The sequence below is a fragment of the Mustela nigripes genome, chromosome 1, assembly GCF_022355385.1.
Source record: "Mustela nigripes isolate SB6536 chromosome 1, MUSNIG.SB6536, whole genome shotgun sequence".
Taxonomy (NCBI): Eukaryota; Metazoa; Chordata; class Mammalia; order Carnivora; family Mustelidae; genus Mustela; species Mustela nigripes.
This window is the reverse complement of record NC_081557.1, coordinates 227703389-227729977: the sequence shown is the minus strand read 5'-3', so window position 1 is coordinate 227729977 and position 26589 is coordinate 227703389. Positions and strand designations below refer to the sequence as shown.

The 26589-nt window shown below is 33.8% G+C and overlaps 1 protein-coding gene across 6 annotated transcripts in view; it reads right to left on the bottom strand.

The window, feature by feature from the left end:
* Positions 1–26589, bottom strand: part of PCDH7 (protocadherin 7) — a 421951-nt gene that overhangs the window by 182947 nt on the left and 212415 nt on the right. The window contains exons 3-4 of one of the 6 annotated variants that reach the window (XM_059382156.1): positions 14339–14434; positions 8862–11129 (exon numbers count right to left, since the gene is read on the bottom strand). The exons of 4 other annotated variants lie outside the window; for them this stretch is intronic. In XM_059382156.1, coding sequence (XP_059238139.1) covers positions 14346–14434 — 89 coding nt within the window. In that variant the 3' untranslated portion in view covers positions 8862–11129; positions 14339–14345. Of the gene's footprint in view, positions 1–8861; positions 11130–14338; positions 14435–26589 lie in introns of those variants that run through there. One more of the 6 variants, XM_059382165.1, reaches the window with a different exon arrangement.

Genomic DNA, 26589 nt, shown 5'->3' with positions numbered 1-26589 from the left:
ACTAACCATTAATTTTAAGGATGTCATTTTATATAACTAGAACTATGGAAATACAGATTATTGAACTAATTCACATACCTGCATGCTTTTGTTGATCTAAATTACTTATTTCCCAGTATGAGTCAGGATCCTCAAACAAGAATTTACATTGCACAAAGTACCTATTGTATTTTATTTTTGCACATAGAATCATATTTAATTAAAATATAAGTGCCTGTACCTTATAGATCACCTACTAAGGATACCACACAAGTATTGCAAATTGTATTAGAATACCAGCCAAGAGAAACAAAGAGTTGTTAAATTTAAAATAACTGAATATAAGCTAATTAACATATTTCTTATGGATTCTGGAGAATGCCTCAAGTCCTTTGTGGCATGAACATGAATTAAAAAATAAGTGCTCAAGCAAAACTTAAAGCAATAACTCTGAATATCTCTCACTTTCCCTGAAAGGGAATTTTAGGCAATGTGATGAAAAGTGCCCCATTGCTCTCCATCAGTGGGAATCACATTAAGAAACGAAACAAAACAAAGCCTTAACAGCAGTTCATTTAAAATGTGAAAAAGAGAAAGGCCTTCCAAGTTACTGCCTGAGTTGTGGGAATAAATAGACTACAGATAGAACAATGCCACTTTGGCCTATGGTAGTCTAGAGCTCCTAGTACTGCCTCTTTTGTTGTCCAGCTCTGAAATGACACATCTTCTGCTGCTACTTCTGCCTACCCCAGAGAGGTAAGAAAAAAATTTAAAAAAAGTATATTTGAGGTTCTTCTATGCAAACATATGAAAAATGAAATGCAATAAGTCCCCAAATAAATATAACTATTGCTACTGAAGGAGCTTAATATGCTCTGTCATTTCCCCTATGGCTAAGCTAAAGCAGTGAATGAGACGTTCCCCAAAGAAAATGAACTCTGAATTACAGGGTAGACTCTGTGTTACACTGTTATTGGAAGAAGATAATGCACAATTTAATGTTCGTCGAGAATGGAATATTTCTTATAAACCCCAAATACAGGCATTTACTGAAGATCCATCAAGACAGCAAGAGGAGACATATATGTTTGAGATGGAGAGATAATATGTTTGTGTCTAATATATTTCCAAAATTGTCCTGCAGTGGTTCATCCATGTAAAAATATGGCCCCTCTGAAACTGTCATAATCCATAAGACTCAGAGTGATCTTCTGAATTAAGTCTGGTTTACAGAGTTGAGAAAGGTTTTCACTCATGTCAAAATTTCCCTAGGCCTAAAAAATTACTTTGGAAATGAGAAGAAGAGGTAACTTGCTTAGTTGTGCTGTTTCTTCTTTCACTCTTTTCTGACATTCCAGTTAGATTTGGCAAGTATCATAAATTCTAAAATGCACTGTCTATTCTGTTTTACCATCTATGAACTGTAAAAAACGCAGGAATATCCAGACACTCCTTTTGAAAGAAACAGAAAAAAAAAAAAAAAAAAAGAGGAGGAAAATAATACAAGCAACAGGGTGAATCCTATGAATTCAGTCTAGCACAAAGCACAGATTGGGCCTAAAGGAAGTACTTTATACTATCATTCATTGTTAGATGAAGTTAATTACCACCATATTTGTAAAGGCATATCATGTTGTAACAATACAAATGTATTATTTGGCCTTAAACAATTATCAAGAACTGAGAAAACATCTTCACAATTTAGGAATCTCAAATATTGACAGGTACCCTACATACAAAAAGCAACAAAATGATATTATCTAGGAAAAGAAACTCAGCAAATTTAGAAAGGAACAGGAAATCTTCAATGAATTTTCAGCCTCAAAGCATATACTTAATCAACATATGGCTATGGCATGGTATTTTATACTCTGAAGCCTTATTTTTGATTGACCAGATTTACACCAGAAGCCAGAGGAATCTATTAGTCAGCCCCTATCAGATATTCTTGATTTTAGCTACCGTTGTTAGCCAAGGTTTGAGTTTCATTGGATGGTTTCAGTAGTGGACCAATGGCTTACTTCTTTCTTGTGTCAGCTCACCCTGACAATAGCTATAATATATCCCACTTTCCCACTTCCCATGATTGGTAAATACCAGAAATGTAAGTAAGAGGACCTTGTTGATTAGAACACTGACGACAATACAATTTGGTCTGCACGTTTATGACCTGCATGGCGGAAACCCAGCTGAGCTGTTGTTACTGGAGCAGAAATAATACACAAGTGGCACAGCTACTGAGAGGAGTACTAATATGAAGTCAAGACTCTCAGTGCAATCTCAAGGCTCTTACTCTCACTTACACAGAATGACTTAATTGATCACCTTTCTACCTCCCTTAGAAACATACATACATAAGTGCACAGACATGTGCACACACACACACACACACACACACACATCTTGCAGATTTGTAAGAACCTGAAAGCTAATAATTTAAGAAAGCAATGACTTAGGTTGTACAACCTGAAAAAGTCTAGCTGATGTCCCTTGGCATGAATCTCTGGGGCTGTAACCAACCCAATGCCAGAAATTTCCCTATCATTTTGTCATACTTACTCAAATTCTATCAATTAGAGAGACATCTGTTTACTAAACATTTGTTAAAATGCAGATATCCCTGTTCTAGGATCCTAAGAGTCTTTCACATAGAAAAAGGAATTCAGCTCAAATAATTTGTTTCCTCCAAGACCAAATCAAGTTGTTCAAAAACCAGTGTGCACTTTTTCAACTGAATTCTGCTGTTCCTGGCACCAGATAAATGTGAGTGCTGACTGAGGAGAGGAAGAGGCAGATTACCAACCCTGGAAAACAGATTACTTTGTGGGTACAGAGGTGAGTGAAGGAGATTAGTTAGGTCAGAGGAAATGCTTTAAGGCCATTGAGACAAAATTTGAAACCCCCTGGGCATGTTCTATTTGACCAAAGTAGCAGCAGACATCCTGTATATATCTGCTAGGACAGGTGAGTTGACTTGGTCCTTTTTTGCAACTGAAAGATGGCAGTAAAAACAATGAAATGGTATCAGGTAAGGAGACCAAGAGATAAGGTTTATAGTAGCTGTGCAGTACATTTCAGCATCAGTTGACAGCACTCTTAGGTGGTGAGCAATCACCAGAATTAATTTTCAAATAAGAACAGTACCCTGGGAAAAAGAGGGCTGCATTTTTGGTAGACTTAGATATGCTTCAATCATAATGAAACTATGACTAATTGTCAAGATTTCATATTTTTTAAGCCCCATTAAATCATTTTTGAATAAGATAGAATAAGAATGAAAACACATTAATTTAAAAGTTTCATTAAGAATATAGCAAATATTGGGGCACCTGGATGGCTCAGTTGTTAAGCATCTGCCTTCAGCTCAGGTCATGATCTCAGGGTCCTGGGATGGAGCCTCACATTGGGCTCCCTGCTCTGCAGGAAGCCTGTTTCTCCTTCTCCCACTCCCCCTGCTTGTGTTCCCTCTCTTACTGTGTCTTTCTCTGTCAAATAAATAAAATGTAAAAAAAAAAAAAAAAAAAAAAAAAAAAGAATACAAGTATTTTATAAATGGTCCCATGAAAGACTTAGTAAGTGTCTATTCATTTGGCAAGAGAAGATCTGTTGAAAGATAAAATAATACACCTAGAAAACCTATAGACCCATATATTTTCATTTCAATATCAAATCACAACTCTGCCTCCTTTTTTCTTAACTCTTATATTTTAGTCACTTCTTTAATGGAATCAACTCTAATTTTTAAAATTCCAAATATAAAAAGGGAGCTAACTCAATTTAGTCATATTAATACATTTTAAACATAAATTTTATTTCCCTTTTCCTCAACTCAGTAGAGATATTATCAGTTTTATTTATAGTCCAACTGTGATTTTTCTCACTTTATATTGTATAAAATCATGTGACTATAACTGAGGCTACCTTAGCAGTCAAAGTTGATTTGCATCAATAACATACAGTAAATCCAAGGACAGAAAATGAGATCAAAGAAATATAAATGACATGTTAATTAAGTGCTATCAGAGAATTAACATTTCTCACCTAATTTTCAGTCTTATTTTTCTATTTTTCTATTTATCCATATTTGCAAATTATTTGTAGCTGAACATTTTTTACATTTGATTCATTTTCTTTTATCCAGAAATAAACAATCGCATGTATAAGGATTGTTCCTGTAACATTTCGCATGAAATTTATCTTGTAATTTCTTCACCAGATCTCTTTTGTCACCATCATGTAAGAGTGCTCTAGAAGATTATCGAAAAAAATGTGGTCATACCAAAAGGGTTCCAACTATCATTATCTGTAGGACGTAATGTCACATGGCAGCATTTTGCTTTTTCATAAATTGCCTGTTTTCAAATGTGAATAGTGCCTTATTACATGACCTAGCCACAGTCAATTCTCATTTTTCAATTCATTCCTAAAAGCATTTCTCTAAGCCCATCTACAAAGATTCATTTTTTAATTGAAAAATATTCTATTACATGCATTTTCTCTGTCCTCTCTAGTTGGATGCAGCATCTCCAAATTGTATTGGAGGACTGACTTTTTTATGTATCAGCAGGAAATCAGTAGGAAAGAAATCCCTCCCTAACTGCCTCCATCTCTTCTTTCCTTCCTTCCTTTCCTTCTTCTCTTTCCCCTTCTTTCCCTCCCTCCCTCTCGATCTCCCTTTCTCTTTCAAGGCCACAATCTGTATCACGCCCACATTAACTACTGGGGGCTTAATGTATGTTGCTATGTTACCTTTTACAGGTGAGAGAATAGAACATGGAGTGGTTACACTGTCTATCAAAATTTCATAGATGACAATTCAATGTTTTACTCTGCCAGCCAGTTACTCATTAAGTCTATGTCAGGACGCCTGGGTGGCTCAGTCGGTTAAGCATCTGCCTTCAGCTCTGGTCATGATCCCAGGACCCTGGGATCAGTATCAATTCCTGCATCGGGCTCCTTGCTTGGCAGGGACCCTGATTCTCCCTCTGCCTCCTGCTCCCCCTGCTTGTGCTTGCATGCTCTCTCTCTCTCTCTCTGACAAATAAATAAAATCTTAAAAAAAAAAAAAAGTCTACATCTCCTTTCACTTGGGATTTGTGCTAAATAAAATGGAAGCTCCGATTATTTATTCAAAGGAAAATACATAAATAACTACTCACTAAAATAGATGAAGGTACACATTTTTAGCACCATAAACTATTTCAGATAAAAAAAAAAAATCATTTGCGGCTTGAGGGTCTAAGAGTTTCATTGTCAACAAAGTAAATCCTTAGGTGCCAGGGTTCTAGGCATTAGAATAACCCACAAACACTTGAAAATTGATTTAATGATATCTGATTTCTGTAAGAATACATAATATATACACTTTCCTTATAAATACAATATTCATACAACTACAGGACACATGCTTTTGTATAAACCATAGCCATGATGAAGTAAACTCCATAACCCTTAACAACAGTGATTTATGTTTTTTTCTTTTCCCAAAAATGCTCTGGCAATGGGCAGTTACAATGTTTATTCTACTTTTTTTTTTTTTTACATGTAACTCATGCAATAAAACAAAATAATTTGTATCTCTGACATTTGGACTGTATGAGAGCCCCGAAAATAGTTCATCATTTTAATTACTAATGGTGCTGTATATATCACATATTTCCTTAGAGAAAACGTCTTTGAAATCTCGCAGTTATTTATAATAAATCCTTGGCATAAAAAAAGAACTCTGTATTACCTAAATGGTCCTTTGAGTGTTCCTCAGTTTATGAGTAAAATTCAAAACACAGTCATCCTCATTACTGAATCTCATAAACAAACTGCAATTGGAGGTAAAAGCGAAATGTCTACAAAAGCATTGCAGCCCTTCCTGGATAAATGGCATCTTTGGAAAACGCTAGTGATATTTGCACCACATTTTAGATGATTCACTGCTTTCTTAAACTTTCTGAACCATCTGATTTTACCAATCTAGTGCTTTGAGCCTCACATTCTTGAAACAATAAGTGGGTTTTTTTACCCCTACAAAACCCAGCAAACTCATTGATATCTTTTTGAAGTAGTGTTCATTCCTAAGGGTTACATTTAAATAAATGGACCACCTTACATAACTACGTTTGGAAAAATGTATTATTACATACCTAGGAAAATGCATTCATGGTTTATCTGTTCATTATACTTTTTCTTTCTTAAAAATGTATTCTTAAATTTGTAATGAGATAATGACTGTCTTTTGTCTGCCATTATTTTAATGAAAGGAACAATATATTATATAGAAGTATTGGTATACCTTTTCTTTATTAAAAGAAATAAATACCATAACTCTCTCTTAAAAAAAAAAACAGAAATGTCATATTCTTTAAAAATACTATGATAACCCATGATCATTTATTCAGTTGTAAATTATTTCATTTCCAGATTGAACTAATTTAGTTTGTTAAAATATTATTAGAACTTTAAAGTGCTTGGCTAAAATTACATGATTTTTTTTCCCTCATAACGTATAACAACTTCTTTTGAAAACTGAGTCTGTTGAATGGAATACTACTCAGCCACAAAAAAGAATGGGATCTTGTCATTTGCAACCACATGGACAGAGCTAGAAAGTATTACGGTGAGTGAAATAAGTCAGTCAGAGAAATAGAAATACCATATGATTTCACTCATCTGAAGAACTGAAGAAACAAAACAATGAGCAAAGGGGGGAAAAGAGGGAGAGGGAAACCAAGAAACAAACTTAACTATAGAGAACAAACTGGCAGTTATCAGAAGGGAGGTGGGTGGGAGTAGGGATGAAATAGGTGATGGGGATTAAGGAGAGCCCTTGTTGTAGGCACTGGGTGTTGTATGGAAGTGTTGAACACCATGCTGTACAACGGAAACGAGTATTACACTGGATCGTAACTAACTTGAATTTAAACAGAAACTTAAAAAAAAAAATTAAAGAGGCTTGCTAAAAGGAGTCTTTTGTTACATGGAACACATTTCCTTTCTAAATTTTCATTATTCTTTAAATCAAAAATAATGAACTATAGTTTTAAATGTCCATGGTTGTATTTCTTTTGCGATATATAGTATCTCAATACCACTATTAAGGCAACGTGGAAGGTCATAAATAGATTCTATGTTTTACATATGTATTCAAAAGGTTGTTGTGTTTACATAACACTCACATATCCATGACATATATTCTGGAAACATTAAAAAAAAAAAAAAGAACATATCTGCCCAGTGAACCATAGAACCATTGAAGAAGGATCCTTGGGCAGGTCTGGAGTGGTTCTAGAAGTTTCCTTTCTCCTTCACTCAGGATTTACTCCATGCACAAGTAGTTTTTTCTTCTGAATTTTAATCTACTTCCTCCTCTGCTTATTTTCTCATAAAAATATCTTCTACCTATCATAGTTCAGCATATGTTTTCAGTATCTGAGGCATAACCACAATTTTCTTAAGTTCAAGTGTTGCAAAACATAACCAAATGATTTTATTCTGGCTTCTTTTCTCACTCCTACTGAAGCCAGAAATATTTGGATATTCTCCCCTAACCTAATGCAATCCAGAAGAGTTTGCAGTAAAGCAAATTAGTGTGTTAGCTGAAAGTTACTTTTCTGTTGATTTCCATGATAAAATTAGAACTTCAGTCTCTTGGAAGAAATTATTTTATGGATATACCGAAAGATGCTTACTATGCAAAACCTGGTTAATTCAATATTGAAAGACTTATAATGTAGGCCTTTTTGATAACTAGTTCAAAAATAAGGAGAAAAGTCACTGATAGTACAGTGACTTATGGGGGGGGGCAGGAACCTTCAAAATAATCTAAAACATCTTTGTAAAGCCATCAGCCCTCCCAATCTCATCTTTTTGTTCTCATTCATAAATATAAAAATTAGTAAAACTAGTGTAATGATTATGTTTTCAATTATCTCACAAAATTGGTAAAATTTCAAGACTAGATCCACATTTTTTGTTGTTTGAAAAATATTTGTATGCATTTTCTTCATTACTTGAACACGTTGGTTTTCAAGGTGCTATGTTCAACAAAGATCACGAAGAATTAAAATCCTGAGCAGTATGCGTATGATGTCTCAGGACATTTCCCCCCTGTCAATTAGCTCATATCCTATTACAACCAGCTAATGTGCCTGTGTTAACAATTCTTTTTATAATCAGATGTTCTGTTTATTTAATTGATGCCTGTTGTTCTGATTAGAGTGGACAGGCAAGCTTAAATAATGATAGTTGAGTCTGATTAATGCTTATGATTGGAAATCTTTGGTAACTTGCTCCTCTTTATTGACTATACACTCTGGGAAGGTTGCATACTGTGGTGTCTCCAGTCACAAAATAGAGGTGATAAGATCATATTATGCAGCTCCTGACTTTAAGTTGGAATATATTTTTGACTGGTTTCACTTCTGGCAAAAGTTGTTAGACGATTACAAAGAATGTTTGTCATGTCAAGCTTTACAAAAGGATGCCAACTTCTATGCCCCTCCAGGAACACAGCAGGCTACACTACCTAGTGTTTTTCTGTTTCTTATAAATAAAATTGTGTGTTTGCTTTCCTATTTCATCCTGCTGATTCAAGATAAGTAGTACATCTAAGGACACAAAAGAAAGTGTCAACTCACCAAGATCTATACTTTTAAGCAAGCTACTGCAGTAAATTTGGTTGCCTCTAGACCGGGATTCAAAAACTATGATCACCCCTCTCCCACTGACTGAATGACCTTGAAAGGTTGCTTATTTTTTTTTCTTTACTGGATTTCAAAATGAGGAATTTTCATAATCTCTTCCCAATAAAATAATTTATGATTCTATGTGAATGCTTTATGTCCCACATCTTAATAAATTAAAAACAATGAATCATTAAGTTACTTTTGCAAGCTGTCTTTATTAAAATTTTTATTATAGTCAGTTACATTGCAATAGAAAAATAGCATTCATAATGAGGACAGAAGGTGGATTCTCTGGATAGAAAAGAAGTAATGACTCCACGAATAAAAATTAGTGACTTTCTCTCCGGAACACTAGCATTGGTCAGATAAAAGCATTTTTCTAGAATGCTATGGGCACTGGCTACAATTATAATAATTTGTACTGAAAATTCTCAGTCACCAATTTCAGTGAAATCTTGTGAGACTTACGTTACCAAATTCCAGTACAGAACTATCACTATTATTATATCTGATGATTATCATGTAATCACAGACCATTAGCATTGGATTTCATTTTCTCTAACTTGCTATCTTATGATTGAGGTCCTTTAATAATGATTTGAAGAAGTTAATCATGCAACCTAAGTTTCAACATCCTTAGTGATACAGATTTCAGAACAAACACTATTCTATGGAGCGGATTTTATTATTTCTTAAGGATAATAAATTTCACCCTTATATGGAAGCAATTTTCTCCTGTTTAAGCCTACTGGCATTCTTTTTGCCCTTAAGAATCATAAAGGTTGGGTTCAATCCTTTGTCTCTCTTTTGCATTCAAGTCCTTCAGTTATTTCAAGTGGTAGTCCTCTCCTCAACTTGTCTTCCTTAGAGCATCAAACATTCTCTTGCATTTACCTATTTTCAAAAGCAAAATTCTCAGAACCCTTCTCAAGAAAAAGCTTTAGAAAGAAAAATAAGTCAACACATGTTGTCTCTAAAGATGACATCCCTGATCTAACTTGGTCTTTGTATTTTACAAATAAGCATACTGTATCTTGGGGAGGTGAAATATAGTTTTATTGGCAAATCCAGAACAAAACTCTAATTCCTAAAATTCCTTGTCTTCCATACTCCATAGAAAGTTGGAAGTTACTTTTAAAACATGCTAGTTAAACTCCTTATTTTGGAAATTCATACATGAGGTCTTGAGAGGGCAAGTGATTAACCCAAATATGCTGCATTTCACTCTCCTCTTTCTAAAACACTAGAAGACAGAGCGAAAGATATTAAATCAGACATGCTGCACATGGAACACATCTTTAATAGCAGTGATAGACAAAGCAGATAGAGGTTTTCTGTTCTTGAGAATATTGCTTAAGGATCTTACATATAATCAAATAACCAAAGAATATTGCTCTGGGAATTGAGTCTAGGAAAAGCAGAATGAAGGGTATATATTCATATAACTTACAAAGCAACATTTAGTATTAAAGAGAAAGAATTTATGTAGGCACTGGAGCTTTTGAGAATATAAAGTCAAACATTATAATTACCATATGGAAAATGTTCGTTAAGACTATATAGGTTCATAATATATGAAGCACATCTGAAAATGGAAATCTTGGGTAGGGTCAGGGAGAAGCCACGTGGCATAAAAAGTATTCTCTGCCAGCAAATTAATTAAATTTCCAGGTTCTAGTAAAGGCCATATATTCTGTGTAGGCACTCACTAAAAGTCAGATGTGCAGGGCCTCTGAAAGAGTGCCAGAATCTACTCATAAATAGAACTCACCGAGGGACATTGACAGCAGTTTGGCATTAAGGGGCACTTTACATAAATGAAAAATTTACTTTGCAGTAACTTTCATTGGGGAGAGTCCATATCTGACAGGGAATCCTTTATACAACTTTCAGTCTTATTCTGTCCTCTTTGACCTCTGTGTAATATACTACTACATGCTAGCACATATTATTCATCAGCAGAGTCAGTAATTTTATTGAGAAAATAAAATAGCTTTTGTTTTGATTTTGTTTTGTTTGTTTTTTACTTCCACGATCCACTGATATTATTATCCACTTAGGGAATTTTTTTTTTTTTAAGAGCCAGATTTGTTAGAATGATGAACAGAGTTTTTTCAGGAAAAGATCCATCTCAGGCATCAACCAAACTAAAATATGTATTCAATTAAAAATACAAAGATAAGACCTGAAAATTCTTTTGCCTTCATCAAATGTTATTTTTGAAATATTAATTCATTTTTCTATCTTTTTTTCAGCCATTTTTATACATAGTTATTTATTTTATTTTTACATTATACTATTCACTATCCAAACCATACCTTTATAAACGTAAAAATTCAGATCAAAGCCATATGCTGTTTTAAGCTGCACCTCCCTTTTGTCTCTGAAGGTATTCAAATAGATTTTCCAGGCTCTTCAAATTGACCAAATATGAGAATATAAACTGTAGGAGCCCATCCTGAATTCCTTGTTCTATTAAAAAAAAAAAAAAAAAAGCATTTGCACTAAATGAATGCTAAAAGGTTTTGCAATGAAGCAACACAGAGCAATTAGGAGAACTGGGGCTTTCACCTAGAAAATAATATGTAGGGAGACACAACATATGTAAACATTATGACAGAGGGCCTGTTTGAATATACGTCTTGGAAATACTTTTGTTTGGAAAACGAATATAACTTATTATGTGTTTTCCCAAGGAGAAAACCCAGGATAAATGAATTCAAGTTACAGGAAGACAGATTTTGGCTCAATATAAGAAAAAGCTGAGAAGTTAAAAGTGTCCCAAAATAACAGTGAGGTACCTCTAGATTTTGTGTCACTGGAATTATTCAAGCAGAGTTAAGTGATTCTTATAATGGCATTATTAAGACTAGATTAGTTGACCATAATCTCTCTTAAAATTCCATGCGTAATTCAGCAAACACTTACTCTATGTTCTAGTCTCTTCACATTAAAATAAATAATAATAATAATAAAAGATAGGAACAATAATCACAGAGCTAATAGATTGATTAATTAGTTTTATGATTATCTTACTAGAGAGTATGATTATGAGGGATATTTTGACTTGTATTTTAATTTTCCATCAAGCCTTAACTCAATTTATTTTCTAGGCACAAGCTTTTTAGTTCTAAATAACTCCAAGTTAATGTTCACTTATCTTGCTCTCAAAAGCACTATTTCCTCAGAAAAAGTCCTAGAAATATACAGTGTTCTTAAATCAACATATCTTAACTTGCTCTTTCTCTTTCCAGAATTTGGACTTCAAAAGATTTTCTAAAAATGAAGGAAACAAAATTTCATAAAGTTCCTTTTCTCTTCCTGCATTGATTTTGTTTTCCTTCACAGTTTTATTTTGTATATTTTTTAAGTCCTTTCAGTGTCTCTGGTTTTCAATGATATGTTTCCCTCAATTTTTTTATTGCTTTTCCATTTTTTTTTTTCATTTTTCCAGACTCTGGTGGTTTCTTTTTTTTCTCAAAAAAAAAAAAAAAAAAGTTTTTCCTTCTTGATTAATCCTCTTAATCTCATCTATATTTTAATCTTCACTTTTTTTTTCTTTTCTTTTCTGGTAAACTGATAAGACTCTTACTTATATGGTAAGCATTTCTTTTATTTTCCTATAATGTAAAAAAGAATTGCTCTGGTTACCTTTCCTCAAAATCTTAGAATGCATTGGTTGAATTTTCTTTCCATATGAGACACAAGCATAGATAGCTATACTTCTTAACACTAGATTTGGTTAATTTTATAAATTCAAATTAGGTTTTTTTCCTGCATTTGCAATTATTTTATAGTTATTTGGTTTTTAATTACTGGTCCTAAATTTGGGAGAAAATAATGAATTAGTTCATTTAATATATTTTTTACAATATATAGTGAGTAATCTATGAAGCTAATAATGGTCAAGAGGAACATACCAAGGGGAATGAAAACAGCAGGGAGAAGTATGGATGAGAGGAATGGTCCACACGCAGATAAGGAAGATGAGTGACGGTTTTGTAAACATTCACTCATTTGTCCAACATTTAGTGAGAAACAAACACTGTTGACATAGAAAGTTCATAAAAGAGAAGATGAAATCATTGTCCTCTTGTAAGTCCGAGTTGAATGTGACTTAGAGTCACAGCTTCACATGGGAGAAAACAGGAAAAATTACAGAAGGCACATCCTACTTTAGTCAATTCTGAGTGATCATGGCCATATTCGATTTCTCCAAGCCTCTTTTTTTTTCCCTCTGAAATATGGATGATGCTAATAATGTCTAACTTTATGTTCCTTTGTGTAGATGAATTAAGAAGATGGAGATGAAACTCATGAACATGACGCCTGACACACGTTAAACTCTCAGCACAGGTCTACTATTATTTTTGTGAGTTTTCCAAGCAGATGTAGGGAAAGGGCCCTCCAGATGGAGAGACCCAGTTCTGTGAAGGCCTGTGGATGTGAAAGATAGGTGTAGAAGTAGGGTTATGGAGGACAACTAGTGATTTCAGAGCTTTATCAGAGACTAGGCTATTTGTTCTTGAGTGAAGATGAATGGTTCAGCCTTTAATGGCTAAGGTCGCATTGGCAAAAAATGCGTGTAAATCAAAATGATTTGGTTTGTGTATTGAACAAACAAGTCTTCACTATGCTACCACTTTAAAGAATATCACAAATAATGCTACTGTATATGTACACACCTAGAGACACACTTAACTATTTTTTTAAGACACAATTACTATTTTAAAGTGTCTGCCAACAATTTTCCTAGCCCAAAGGTAGTGTTCTAGTCACATGTCTCAAACATCCTGAGAGAGTCCCAAGGGTGTAATGCAGAACCTGATATATCCCCAAAACAAGCCCCTGCAGGACCTAGAAGGACCAGTTCTTCTAGTGAAAAAGGAAATCAAGGAGGTGGGTGTCTCCCCATGATGAATAAGTGTTTATGTTTTATAGGTTATGACTCTGCTGGAGTTTGCGCCCTGAGGGATCTAGCTCTTTTCAAAATACAGCAGCCTGAACAGAGGTAATCTTGGGACTGCTGGAGGAAGCAGTCACCTTCATCTCCTTCAAATGCCACCAGCTGAGTTGACTAAAAAAAAAAAAAAAGTTTTGCAGAAAGCGATTAGAATATATTTGGCTCTCATATGTGAATGACATGGTTTTGTAGGGGTATTTAGATTTATTTGAATTGGTTTATACCTAATTTTCTGTAACCAAATGAGTAAGCATCCCTCATCTGCATGCAGTTTTGTGCAATGCTTTTGAAAATACAAATGTGATACTAATTGAATTATGACTTAAAATTCACAAAACATTCCCATTTTACACTTTTCAAAAGTATGTCATATCACAATTATTTTCAGTCTTGTAGAAGGCTGAAAGTGGCATACACATACAAGTTGTTTTTCTTTCCTTTGTGATCAGTTGAGGAAACTTTGCAACACTTTTCTCCGAAAATTGTATCATTAATTCTTCTGTAGTCTGTACATTAAAAAAAGAATTCTAACTGTGCAGGGAATTCTGAAATGCATAGCATGCCGAAATGTGTAAAGATACACTCAAGTTGAATACATCTGCCACATCAGTAGACTCTGTGTAGTGTAGAAATGCGTCTTCTGAATGTCAAGGAGTTAGACTATTAATGAAGAACGCAGAGGAGGGCCAGCGGCATTGCTTCATGGGAACCACCATACCTGTTGATTAATGGAGAGGCCTTAACAGCACTCTTCTTCCATGCGTCTTGCCATGAGGAAAGGGGAGGAAGGGAAAGGTAGTGATGGCAGCAACACCTGGGGAAGGGAGATGGGGAAATATGTGAAGGGAAAATCAGCAGCCCCTACACAATGGTGTCCATCCATAGACCTCGCCAATAAAACAATTTCCAAAAACCCTGAGCTTGGTTTCTTTCTTGCTTTTTAAAAAATCTAGATGAATCTTAAAAGTAACTTATGCAGATTAGGTATTTTAAAAGTTGTCAATAGGAACATTCTAACAAGAATCTTCCAAGTCTAGGGGCACAGTGGGGTTCTACACATCATAAGCTACTATCTTATTCTCAGTTGGATATAAAGGTATAGATTTTTTTTTAACAACATGTTTAAGAAAAAACTATATAGAATAAACAATACCAAATATATATGTATTTCTACCCCCCACACAGTAGGATTATTATCATTTTCTCATTCTGCCTCTACCTCATTGTTACAAAACTGGCTCACAGTGCATTTTCTTTTTATATTCTCTTAGGAACATGTAGTTCTGGTTTTAAAACATTTTCAAGCTGTTAAGGTAATAAGAAAGAAATTTAGTAGATTTCTTTGCATTGCAAGAAGTCAAAATAACAAAACTTGTAAAAAGGTTTATGTTCTAGTTATGTGTTTATAGACATGACTTAATCTGGATTGTCTGTAAATTTTGAAGAGTAATATATAGGATTATATAAAAATAAATAAAATGAAAATGTTAGTAAACAGTTGGTAGCAGTAAATGATTTGAATCTTAGTGTTAATTAATTGCTTTAATAACATCAATAGATGAGATGATACCACACTTGAACTGAACACTGCTATCCAATTTTGCTCTTAGTATTTATTTTTGATGAAATCTTTAGCTTTGTATATTTATATTTAGATACAAACTACATATGAAAAATGATTGCTTTACACTATTTAGAGAAGCTTATAAAAGTGGAAATAAACTTAAAAAAATCTATGTATATTTTCTGAAGGAAAGAAACAATATTCTACTGTTGGGGGGGATGCTGGTCATGGAGAATATGCTTGTGGGGAGGCAGGGGGTATGTGGGAAATATCTGTACCTTTCTCTGAATGTTCATGTGAACAAATTGCTTTAAAAAATTAAGTGTTAATGAAAAAGTAGTAAAAAGGGAAGGAAGTATTGTAAAATATTTAAAAATAGGAGGAATTAATTTTTCTGTGTGGAAAAAAAATCTGACCCTCACACCAATGTTCCTTAATCTGTTATTATTTATGGACAGCCTGGGACATTCTTAAATTTTTGTTTAAAGACAGGGATTTTCATGAATACGTGTTTGCATGCTGAATGTGATTCTAACCTTTAATCCTGATGTTTAAGAATGCAGCTATCACAAAGATCTTTGGGGTTAGAAGCATGATCATCCTTCTGGTTTTATCTTAACCTTGTTTAGACAGGGTGTCTCAAAACTTTCCAATTTCTCAATTCTTCTGGTTCTTGACACACCGCTGACTATTAGCCACCATCTCTGTTTAAAATAACATGACCCACCTAATGCTTAGGCAACAGTATTAGTCAGCCCTTGAATTGAGAAATTTAGAAACTAATTTGTTATCATAAGAGATTAGCATCAAAGAATTCTGAAGGCATATGCAGTCTAGGCCTGTTTAAATAAATTTTAAAAAAAGCAACTGAAAGTAGAAAACTTAATTTTTAAATGATATGATTAAACATGATATTTTTATAGCTTTTTCCTAATATTTATTTTGTACTTAATTTTAAAATACTGTTATTACACATAATATTTTAAAATTCAAATACCCCTTTAAAATTAAAATCTACATATTCCAGCAATATCAAAGTAAAAATTAAACCTAATTATTCCTATATTTAAATATTTGTGAGTGAGTATTTGGGGATCAGCATTTTGTCCTTGGGAGAATCAAATGTGGGAATTTTGCAAGCCAGAAGTAAAAAGATCCACATGCTCTTAATTTGAGACAAGATTCTTACAACCAGCATAAAATACATTTTTTTTTTTTGCCTCCCTAATATCCTAAGAATTTTATATATAGTAGTTCTTCCTTTGACCTGATTAAGGGTAGATTATTATGATGTAATGTGTTTGAAAAATTAGTACTATATTGTGGGAGATTCAAAAATAACCAAAGGTACACTTATGAGAAACTTTGGAAAATAAGTACACATACATAAGACACAGAAGAACACTAATATTATAATTTATCAAGATGTACCAAGTAATATAAAATGATTTTATAAATAGCTGAGTTTATAAATAACTAAAACAACATAAAACAGCAACAAAAAAGATTAAACTGTAATTTTAAAGTTACAGAGTCACAAATTCATGGAGTGAAGAAGAGAACTTTATGGAGTAAGGAATATAAAAGTAAGTACTGTTTTTTCTTCAGGTGTGAAAGGTAGAGGCCAGGATAATAAAATGATCACTGGTACTAAAGGGGAATTTGGTAGGAATCTGCTTATGGACCATGATATAAGCTAGATATTCAACCTGGATAAAAAGTAGGGGGTGGGTCATATGATCGGTGAAAATACAAAGTGGATAGAGATGGGGCTCCTGGGTGGCTCCATGGGTTAAAGACTCTGCCTTTGGCTCAGGGACATGGGATTGAGCTCTGCTCGGCAGGGAGCCTGCTTCCTCCTCTCTCTCTGCCTGCCTCTCTGCCTACTTGAGATCTCTATCTGTCAAATTAAAAAAAAAAAAAAAAAAAGTGGTTAGAGAAATGGTGTGTGATTATTATTGAACAGCCTGGACATTGCGGAGCTTGTAATGAGATTGGTTTCACAAAAGGACAGGAATTCCTGTCGTGGAGATGAAAGAACACTGACCTCATAGAGCCACGGGGTGGCCCACTGTAAAGTCGGACTCTTCAAATTTTTATTTTTGGAAAAACGTATCATCAAGATAGAAATACTGGTATTAAGCTACAGAGGCTAGGGACTGGGTGACTGAGTGAAGTCAGCACAGAGAACACAATGTTGAACCGTTATATGGAAGAAGAAGGTCCAAGGTTTGATTCCTATCCCTAAGGGTTATAATCTTTTCCTGGGGAATGAAACTGAGGGTCAAATTTAGTGCTTGGAAATTACAAGAGATGAAGGGAGCAGACTTTGACAAGACAGATATTGAACTTCTTCTCAAAGACAGTAGTAGGTTATGGGTCCAGAATGGAAGGAAAGAAGCCGTTTACAGAAAGGGAAGCTGACACGACCTAATGCAGGATGGTGGGAAGGAGGCTGTTGAGTGCTGGTGGTCTGAAGCGAGTCTAACCAGAAAGGATTGTGTAGTGGAAGGAACAGCAGAAGAGCCCTGGATGTGTGGAAGGGTCACACTGAACAATATAAAGACATTGATTAAGCCATGAGACTGCTGTTCTCTACTTCATCTCTGAAGCCTTTCTCAAAACCCAGTGTGCCTGGTGCAAGGACATCTGAGACAGGGCTATCTCCACACTGCGTAAACATTCCTGATAACAGTACTGCCTTCCTTATCTATCGGTAAGGTCCTTCTTAAAAGCAAATTTTTCTCTAACAATTAGAAACATATTTTAACTCTGGGTCTGACTCTGAAACTTCCCCACCATCTCTCACTTTTATACCCGGGGCTCTGCTGAAGATGAGCTGCCCAGTATATTCCTCTGACGGAGTCTTACTCAAGAGAATGAGATGAGTCTGATTTTCCTTCATCCTCCATCTTGCTAAGAGTGGCTAAATAATGATCAAAAAAGGCATTTTAATGATTATAATGCTAACGTCCATAGTGTGTATGGGCAGGGCTAGAGTGTGGAGAGGCCCCCAAACAGCTAACTCTTGCATGAAAAGATTAAGATCTGCCCCAGGGCCATGGGGAGAGGTGGAACCTAGAACTTTTGCAGAGAAAGGAACACAGCATATTCTTAGAGCACTCATAATACTGAGGTACTACATATAGGACATTGCCCAATGCACTTCTTAAGTATACAGTATACAATCATATAAACCCTGAATGAGGTTATCAGCCCAGCTTAACTACTGAGACAAGGAAGGAAAAACCAGAAGACACAGAGGGAAAAATGTTATTGTGTAGGCACCACACAATAACAGTCAGTAATAGTCATAACTGATTTAATTTAAAAGAATAGTTGTTAATCCTTTATTCAGCTTTCATTAGTAAGTGTTAATGTGTTTCTAGAATCCTGAATTATATTTTGAACTCCTAAAATTTAAAAGCATAGATTGCATAGCTTAATGGCCATAAAAATCAACTAAGTAAAAATGTTTGCTATTTCCAGGATCCAGCTTTAGTAAAACAGTAGTACAATGAAAAAAAAAAAAAAATCAGGAAATAGTAAAAAAAAAAAAAAGATAAAAAATTAAGTGTAAACCTTGGGTACTAAGGTTTCAAATGAAATTTGAAATGAGTTTCATATGAATGCATTTAAAGTAGAGTGTATTAATCATACTGAACATATGATGTTTGTTTTCTTAACTTTAGAGTAAAAATATGAAATATCCTTTTGCTTTTTTTCTCTTTAACAGCAGATACTCATTAATTTTATTTAATATTATACTCTACTTCCTACAAATTAACTATCATAATGACAGAGTTTTGCCATATACAGATTTGGAGTTTTTATACATTTCTTGACAATTTTATTAAAATTTTAAGACTTCGTTGTATTAAAAACATTTTATAAAGCTTCGAGCAAGTCTGTAATATCTTGCTTGTTTTCAAATTCTAATGTTTTATATATCTGCCCTCCCTAGAAATCTCACCATGTGTATCTATAATGGTAGGATTCACTCTGTCCATTAGACAAACTAGTAGCCTCTGAATACCTGGTTAATTATTGATTAATGTATTGAATAATATTCACTTACAATTTTAATTTTAATTAATACACTATTTCACTACATTGACATAATTAATATTCTAAGTTATTTTTTACTTAAAAATACATTTTAATGTGGATTTTGCTCATTCTTTTCTTGATTTTTAATTGTTTGAGTCAATTAATAAAATTATAGAGAGTGTTAAGTCCTCACAAAAGACATTTAAAGCCTCTGAAACTGAAGGTTTTATATCAGTTTGATAATTCGATTTTGCTCATCGCATATTTCATGAGTGTTCAATCTGTGCTAGCCACTGATTTAGTCAGTGAAACATAAACATTAAGATTTCGGGACTTCTTTAAACTCGGAAAAACTGTAGAGGACTCAAAGTGCTTTTGTCTTATGTCATTGATTTTCATCATATCCAAAATCCCAATTCAGATGCTTAAAAAATAATTAATTGTAAATATGTTTGAAAGTTCCCATAAGTTCATAACATGAAGAAAATATTTTATGAAGAATTATTACCATATTTTTTAAAATAAAAAAAAAAAAACTCTCCGCAAGAATGACGCTGTGATATATGTTAATACAGATGTGTGATATTCAAAGAGTTACAGACAAGAGCATCAGCAAGGCCTCACAGAAGAGGTCATAGTTGCAGTCAACTTTAAAGAAAAAATTGGTCAGCAGGAAAGCGACGCAGATGAAAGAGGCTAAGACCATTTCAGTGAAAGAAGGGCATGACTAGACACAGCAGGTTGTAATAGAAAGAACATGGTGCTTTTGTTTGACAGATTTTCTTCAAACTCCATTTCAGCCCCTCACTGGCTGCATGACTTAGAGCTAATTCAACCAAGATCTGTGAGGCACGATTTGCTCTCTCGTGAACTAATAAAATCTACACATTAAGACGATCCCAAAAATTGATGTGAAAAATGTAAAGTATTTTCACGTGTGGCAGTTAAGTAGCACGCTCAGTAATACGCCATTTTTTGGTTGCCTATTTAAGGGTAGTGAATTGGTTACCATGCTGAGAATACAGAGTACAGGAGGTGAGGGAGAGAGGATAGAAGCTATAAACAAGAGCAGAAGGGGCGGCAGTGAAGTACAATTGTTAGACAGGTTCAAGGTGGACCTAAGTGATTAAAAAAAAGAAAACAGACATATAGTAATATAAGTAGAACTACCTTGCAAACTTCAAAGAGAATTACTTCTCATGCAGACCTTAGCAAACCCATAGAAAATCTTGATTTCCACTCAGTGTCTTTCTATTCTTGTCCCCGGGGGTTGGGGCAGATTGTAAAACAAACCACAATTTTAGAGAATAAAAAAAAAGAAAACATATTCCAGAATCTTCTAAATATAGAAAGAAATGTGTAAAGAGGACGCCTGGTTGGTTCAATGTGTTGAGTGCCTTCCTTCAGCTCAGGACAGGATCCTGGAGACCCAGGATGCAATCCTACATTTGGCTCCCTGCTCAGCGGGGAGTCTGCTTCTCTTTCTGCCCCTCACCCCACTCTTCTGTTCTCTCTCTCACTCGCTCTCTCATATAAATAAATAAAACCTTTTTAAAAAAAGAAATGTATAAGAATAGCATAGATGGTAGAAAATTTACCTGAGACAGAAATTTAACCAATCTTTTCCATGGCTTATCTGAATCGTACAGTTGTCTTTGAAATCAGATTTCAATTCTATTTTAGTAATGAATGTATGAATGAATATATAAATAAATATATAGTTAATTCTATATGAGAAATATATTAAGAATTTGAACTAGCAATTGTTATGTTCTCAATTTGTAGATGATAATCAGCAGATACATAAAGTCTACCCATCAATGTCATTTATCTAGAAAATACTTTTAAGAGCATGGTATGCAAAGAATATCATAATTTTTCCCCATGTTAGGTGTGTACCATCTACATGCTATCTTTGATGTTTGAGGCCTTTGATAGGATAGATGGTTAAAAAGAACAATTTCTCAACTACAAAATAAATATTTCTGTTGATAACATTTTAGTTCTATCAACTAAGAGAGAAAAAAGAAAAATATACTTAGAGAAACATAGTTTTGAAATATAGAATATACTCTTCAACAAGACCCAGGTGTAGAACTTTATGAAACATAATAAATGCCCTATCTCATGTATAAACAATAAGTGTGGTATATACCAATGATCAGTAAGAACTGTATGAATTTTAGGTGAGAAAATCTGTAATACTTTACAAAGACTTGATGATTAGTCTGTCTATTTTTGGATACAGTATGTCTTATACTACTCATTGTGACTGAATTTGTAATACTCTACAAAGAATTTATGACTAGCCTCTCTTTTGGATATGGTTAATTGTGACTGATTTCTCCATCAATTGTTGTGACTGATTTCTCCACCACCAGAGTTCAACTCAGACCATTATCAGAAGAACAAGCAAAGGAAAAGCATAAAAGCCAGGATGATATTGGAAATCATGGGTGGACCTTGGCCTAGACAATATTAATTTATTCTTTTATTAACTTGGCGAATATTTACTGGACATCTATTCTATGCTAGGCACTGCCCTATTAGCTAGAGATACAATAAACAAGAAAACATGGCCTCTGCCGTCCTGTAGCATAAAGTCTAGACAGTAAATTATTTAATAAATAAGTAAATAAATCAGTAAATAAATAAATAAATAAATGCCTCTATTCTACTCAATGCACATACAAGTAATTCTAGAGCTTATTTCCAAGAGAATTTTATTTCAAAAATTACATATCATAAAAATTAAACCCTGCTCTTTATAACCTCTCAAATCCTAACTCTGTAATATAGTAAAGCTCTGTATCCAAATAGGCAGATACCTAACTCTACCTAACTCTCACCATCTAAGACTTACAAATGATTGTCCTAATAGCTGAAATTAAATACTGAATGACAATTTTTACCCTCATTTTTTTTGGTATCACCTTTGTGTTCCTAGATGTCATCGACTTTCAGTGATAACTGCAGTATAAACTCCCCTTAATCAACCATCCTTCCCTGAAGCATGATTTGTTTATAGTTTACTCATTGAAATATTTCTTTTCTTTATAACTTGTTCTGCAATTTCCTTCCTTTTAGTACAAACTACTATATTCTAACTTTCCCAAATCAAGCAACAGTTGTCAATTCTGAGTGAATTTCGCCACATAAGTGTAATAATCTACTAACAATTGGGAAATATTTTTTCATCAAAACGCTTCAGTCTTGAATAAAATTAGCAGAAGGTATGCAAGGGCATTTTGAATTTAACTACTATGGAATTTTTCAAAAATGGATGATTTCCTTTGTAGAGCTGAAATCACTCTGTAGCGTTATTTATAATTTTGAACCTCAAGGAATGATGACTCATAGATATGAAGAATGAAAGAAAAATAAAACAGTCTGCTCACCCTATCCTTTGTTTGAAAGGCTTGCACCCTGTTCTTAATGTATTTTAATTTATTTTTAAAACACAAGTTGTTCTTTGACTAGAAAACATTTCAGATGCTTGGAAAAACTTTTTTTTTTTTTTTTTTGGTAGTATTTTCTTTTCAACACATTCATGTACAACCAAAGAGATATGAAGCATGCTCAAAGTTGAAATTCAGTTAATACATAAGAAGAGCTTTTTTTTCCAATACTGTCATTTAGATGACAGTATTTATTTTTTCCAATACTGTCATTTAGATACTGTCATTTAGAAGGAAAATGTTAACTTTGGGCGATGCTATTCCATCTAAGCATATATCTTATTTCATTATATATGTGTGAATTCCTAATGTTTTAGTTCAAACCTATAAAATATGGTATACTCCTGAGCAATCTGACAGATGATAAAACTGCAAGGGTAGTTAGTACAGGCTTGCATGTTTTCATACTTCTGCAAATTTATGGATTTCTCTTCATTTCAATCAGCTTTCTGAATTGGTTGACTAGTGTCAAATTTAATAAATAGCATGTGGGAGGTCTGCTAATATATGTGAAGAACCTGTTCTGTCTCCCTCACCTCCAGTAGATGTGCTTTTTTTATATATCAATTAAGTAATACATTTCCTGGGAGGGAGGAGGACCTGAAAATAAACCATATGCCACATGGATTTTATTGTAAAATAACAGCTATGTTTATTTTAAGAAGATTGCATAAAAATAAACTAAATATTTGTGTTGGTATACTCTATTTGTTTATCATGCATAACATAGGCTTTTTGTATTTTGCTGTTATATATTTTTTCTAGTTATAAAAATATATTTTATAAAATCCCATATTATGTGCCTAAACCTTCTTAGGTCTTTCAAATATTCCATTTGCATATTAGTTCATGGGGTTGCACTATAAAAAGAATCCTGAAATCAAAATCATCTTTTTGAAAGTTAAAATTTTGCTGGCCAAATACACTAAACTTCTCAAAAAGAGTAGCAACCAAAATCAATTCAGAAAATGTGGTATTAAAATTTTTTTGTTTAAGACAAAAAATACATACTCTTTTAAAATGTCTTTTAAAGTAATTCCTAGGAAATGAAGAAAGTTAAAGTTATTTCCCTATGGGGGCACCTGGGTGGCTCAGTAGGTTAAGCCTCTGCCTTCAGCTCAGGCCATGATCTCAGGGTCCTGGGATGAAGCCTTGCATCAGAAGGCTGCTCCCCCCTCCCCCTCTGCCTGCCTCTCTGCCTACTTATGATCTCTCTCTCTCTGTCAAATAAATAATAAATAAAATCTTAAAAAAAAAAAAAAAGATAGCTCCCTATGATATTAGTTTTAGCCCCACGTCCCTTTTGACCTGCAGACCAAAGTTCTTCATTCCTTGGGGAATCACTGTTCTCAAATCTAGTCTAGGCCCTTGTTCATCAACCTTGGTGTGTTTTTCATCCAACATAATTCCAACTAACTTCCTATTCTTAAGTGACCCTTCTATCCCCTGCCAATAAAAAGAACAGGTAAGGGAATGCAGTATATCAAAAGAGATAAGCATATGAATATTACATACTGTGTGAGACCAAGTATTTCCAAAATAAATGCATATTCTAAATTTTCCTACATCAAACTTAGATTTGCAAAGTCAGGCCATGCATGATTAGAAATGCTGAAGGCATACCTCTACAGTGGTTCATGCTTTTGAGATTTCAAATTATAGCAACATCCCATTTTTACAAGGCGTTACTAGAATATTCTCCAATGTGTATATTAGATTTCTTTATAGAGACAGTCATGTTCCTACAAGCCATAAATTTAATAAATCACCAGATATATAACTTTCATTCTCACATTTACATTACCAAGTATTTTATGGAGCAATTTTCTTAGTCATAGCAGTGAGACTGTTCAATAATATAAATAAATAAATAAGTACTATTTCAACATAAAACCCTTAACTCTAAAAGGAAATAACTAGACTGGAGTCTCACAAGAATACAATCCACTATTAAAGAGAACTCAGTTATCAGGAGGGTCTATCTTGGATTGCCTCCATGAAGGTTTATTACAAGTAGTATCAGAAGGACTTTATTTTAGCAAGCATTGCAGAAGCTAAGGACGGTTATGACTGGATTCTAGTGCAGAGAGAAAGAGGATGAAAAGCCTAATATACCACAATGCTGAAATCGTTATTTTAAATAACTGGTACACTTACATCAAATTTTCATACATTTTCAATAGAAACTTGAAATACAGAGTCTGACAGTCTCAGGCACAGAAATTCTTGTTGAGACCTGTTACTGTGTGTTAACAGTGCCAGGCCTATGTGTTCCCAGGGATTTTTAGGCTTATATTAAAAAACAAAATCCCTTGTAAGGAAAACCGGACCGTAAGGTGTCAAGGATAGTTTGAAATAAAGAGATAGTTGAGTGATCCAATGAAAAAAACCTTCAAGCAATATTTGAGAATATTCTAAGTTAGCACATAGCTATTTTAGCTTAATCAACACATTCCATAAATCTCTACTGTGGAAACATAGATATTCACCTTATTCTTGAGGGAAGAAAAACACTAGAAGACATTAGAAAAGTCTGTAGTTTGTAAGCTGTAAGTTAACCTTACAGTCTTTTTGTTGGTATATTATTTAAAGAATTATATTGAATTCCAGGTTGACATGTTAAGCGATGAGAGAAAATAATCCAAATTTTAAAGAAATAAGTACTACAAATGTTCTATTTGCCATTTAATAAAGTTTGTTTTAGTATAGAGAATATAAAATACAAAGTCTCAATATGTTAGGAGTTCACAACTAATGAAACTATTGACCTTAACAGAACATTTCTAAAATAAAATCTTTCTGAAGGTGTAATTTATTATTCCAATTAATCTCCAAGATATGTGTTAATCTTCTCAGCCCAGCGTACCAAGTATGGTGTGTGGATCCGGCCTCTGTGGGTTTCCCAAGTAAACAATGCTGAGATTTCCTAAAGTTTGCTTATAAATTTCAGAAGGAGCATCTGAAATTTACAATAACTGGAACGTCAAATTCTCCACATGTTGAGCCACTAAATAAAATATTTGTCCTCAAAATTGTTTCAGAAGGCACATCAGGTAGAAGAAGCTAGTTCATGAAGTCCAATCAGTAAGGAGACTGACTAAATGAAGTACAAAAAATATTATAATGGATCCTTTTGCTCTTTGAAATCAATGGCAGTAAACTTCATTTAGAAAGAATGTGTGTCCGAGCAATAACATGCAGCAATATTTCTCAAGCTGCTAAAATGAAAAGAGCTCAGAGGCAGGCATTTCTCCATGTAGCTATATTATATTTCTGTTCTTTCTTTTCTGCTATGGAGGAAGGAGAATTGCCTTAACCACTTCAGAATTACCATGCCTTCTTCCCATCAGAGGAAATGAAGGCCATGGCTTTGATGCTAAAACATATATGATAATTACAAATGAGCATCAGGGGCAGATGGGGGCTTTTAGCTGCTTAATGACTAGGTCAATTATTAGTGAACTAAATATGCCAGCTTCTCAGTGAAAATAGATATTTTTACTTAATCCCACACTGAAATATGCACCATCTTTTCTGCCTGTATATTCCTAAATACATGAAGTGATTCCATATGTCAAATTAAAAATACATATTCTTATTTTAGTATGAAAAACAATTATAATATTGTAAATGTTAGCACCAATAGAGTCATCAATCTACCTTTATAAGCTGTATCTTCTTGCTACCATTAAAAGGTTTAACAGAGTATAATACCTGAGTAGGAGGGACTTCGAAATTCTTTCTGGCAGATATATATGCCCTTTAACATGTCATGCCAGTGATTTCAAAATTCATTTCCAATTTGTCTTAATTTGTCACTGTATCTAAGGACCTTTTTTTCTTTCTTTCTTTCTTTCTTTCTTTCTTTCTTTCTTTCTTTCTTTCTTTCTTTCTTTC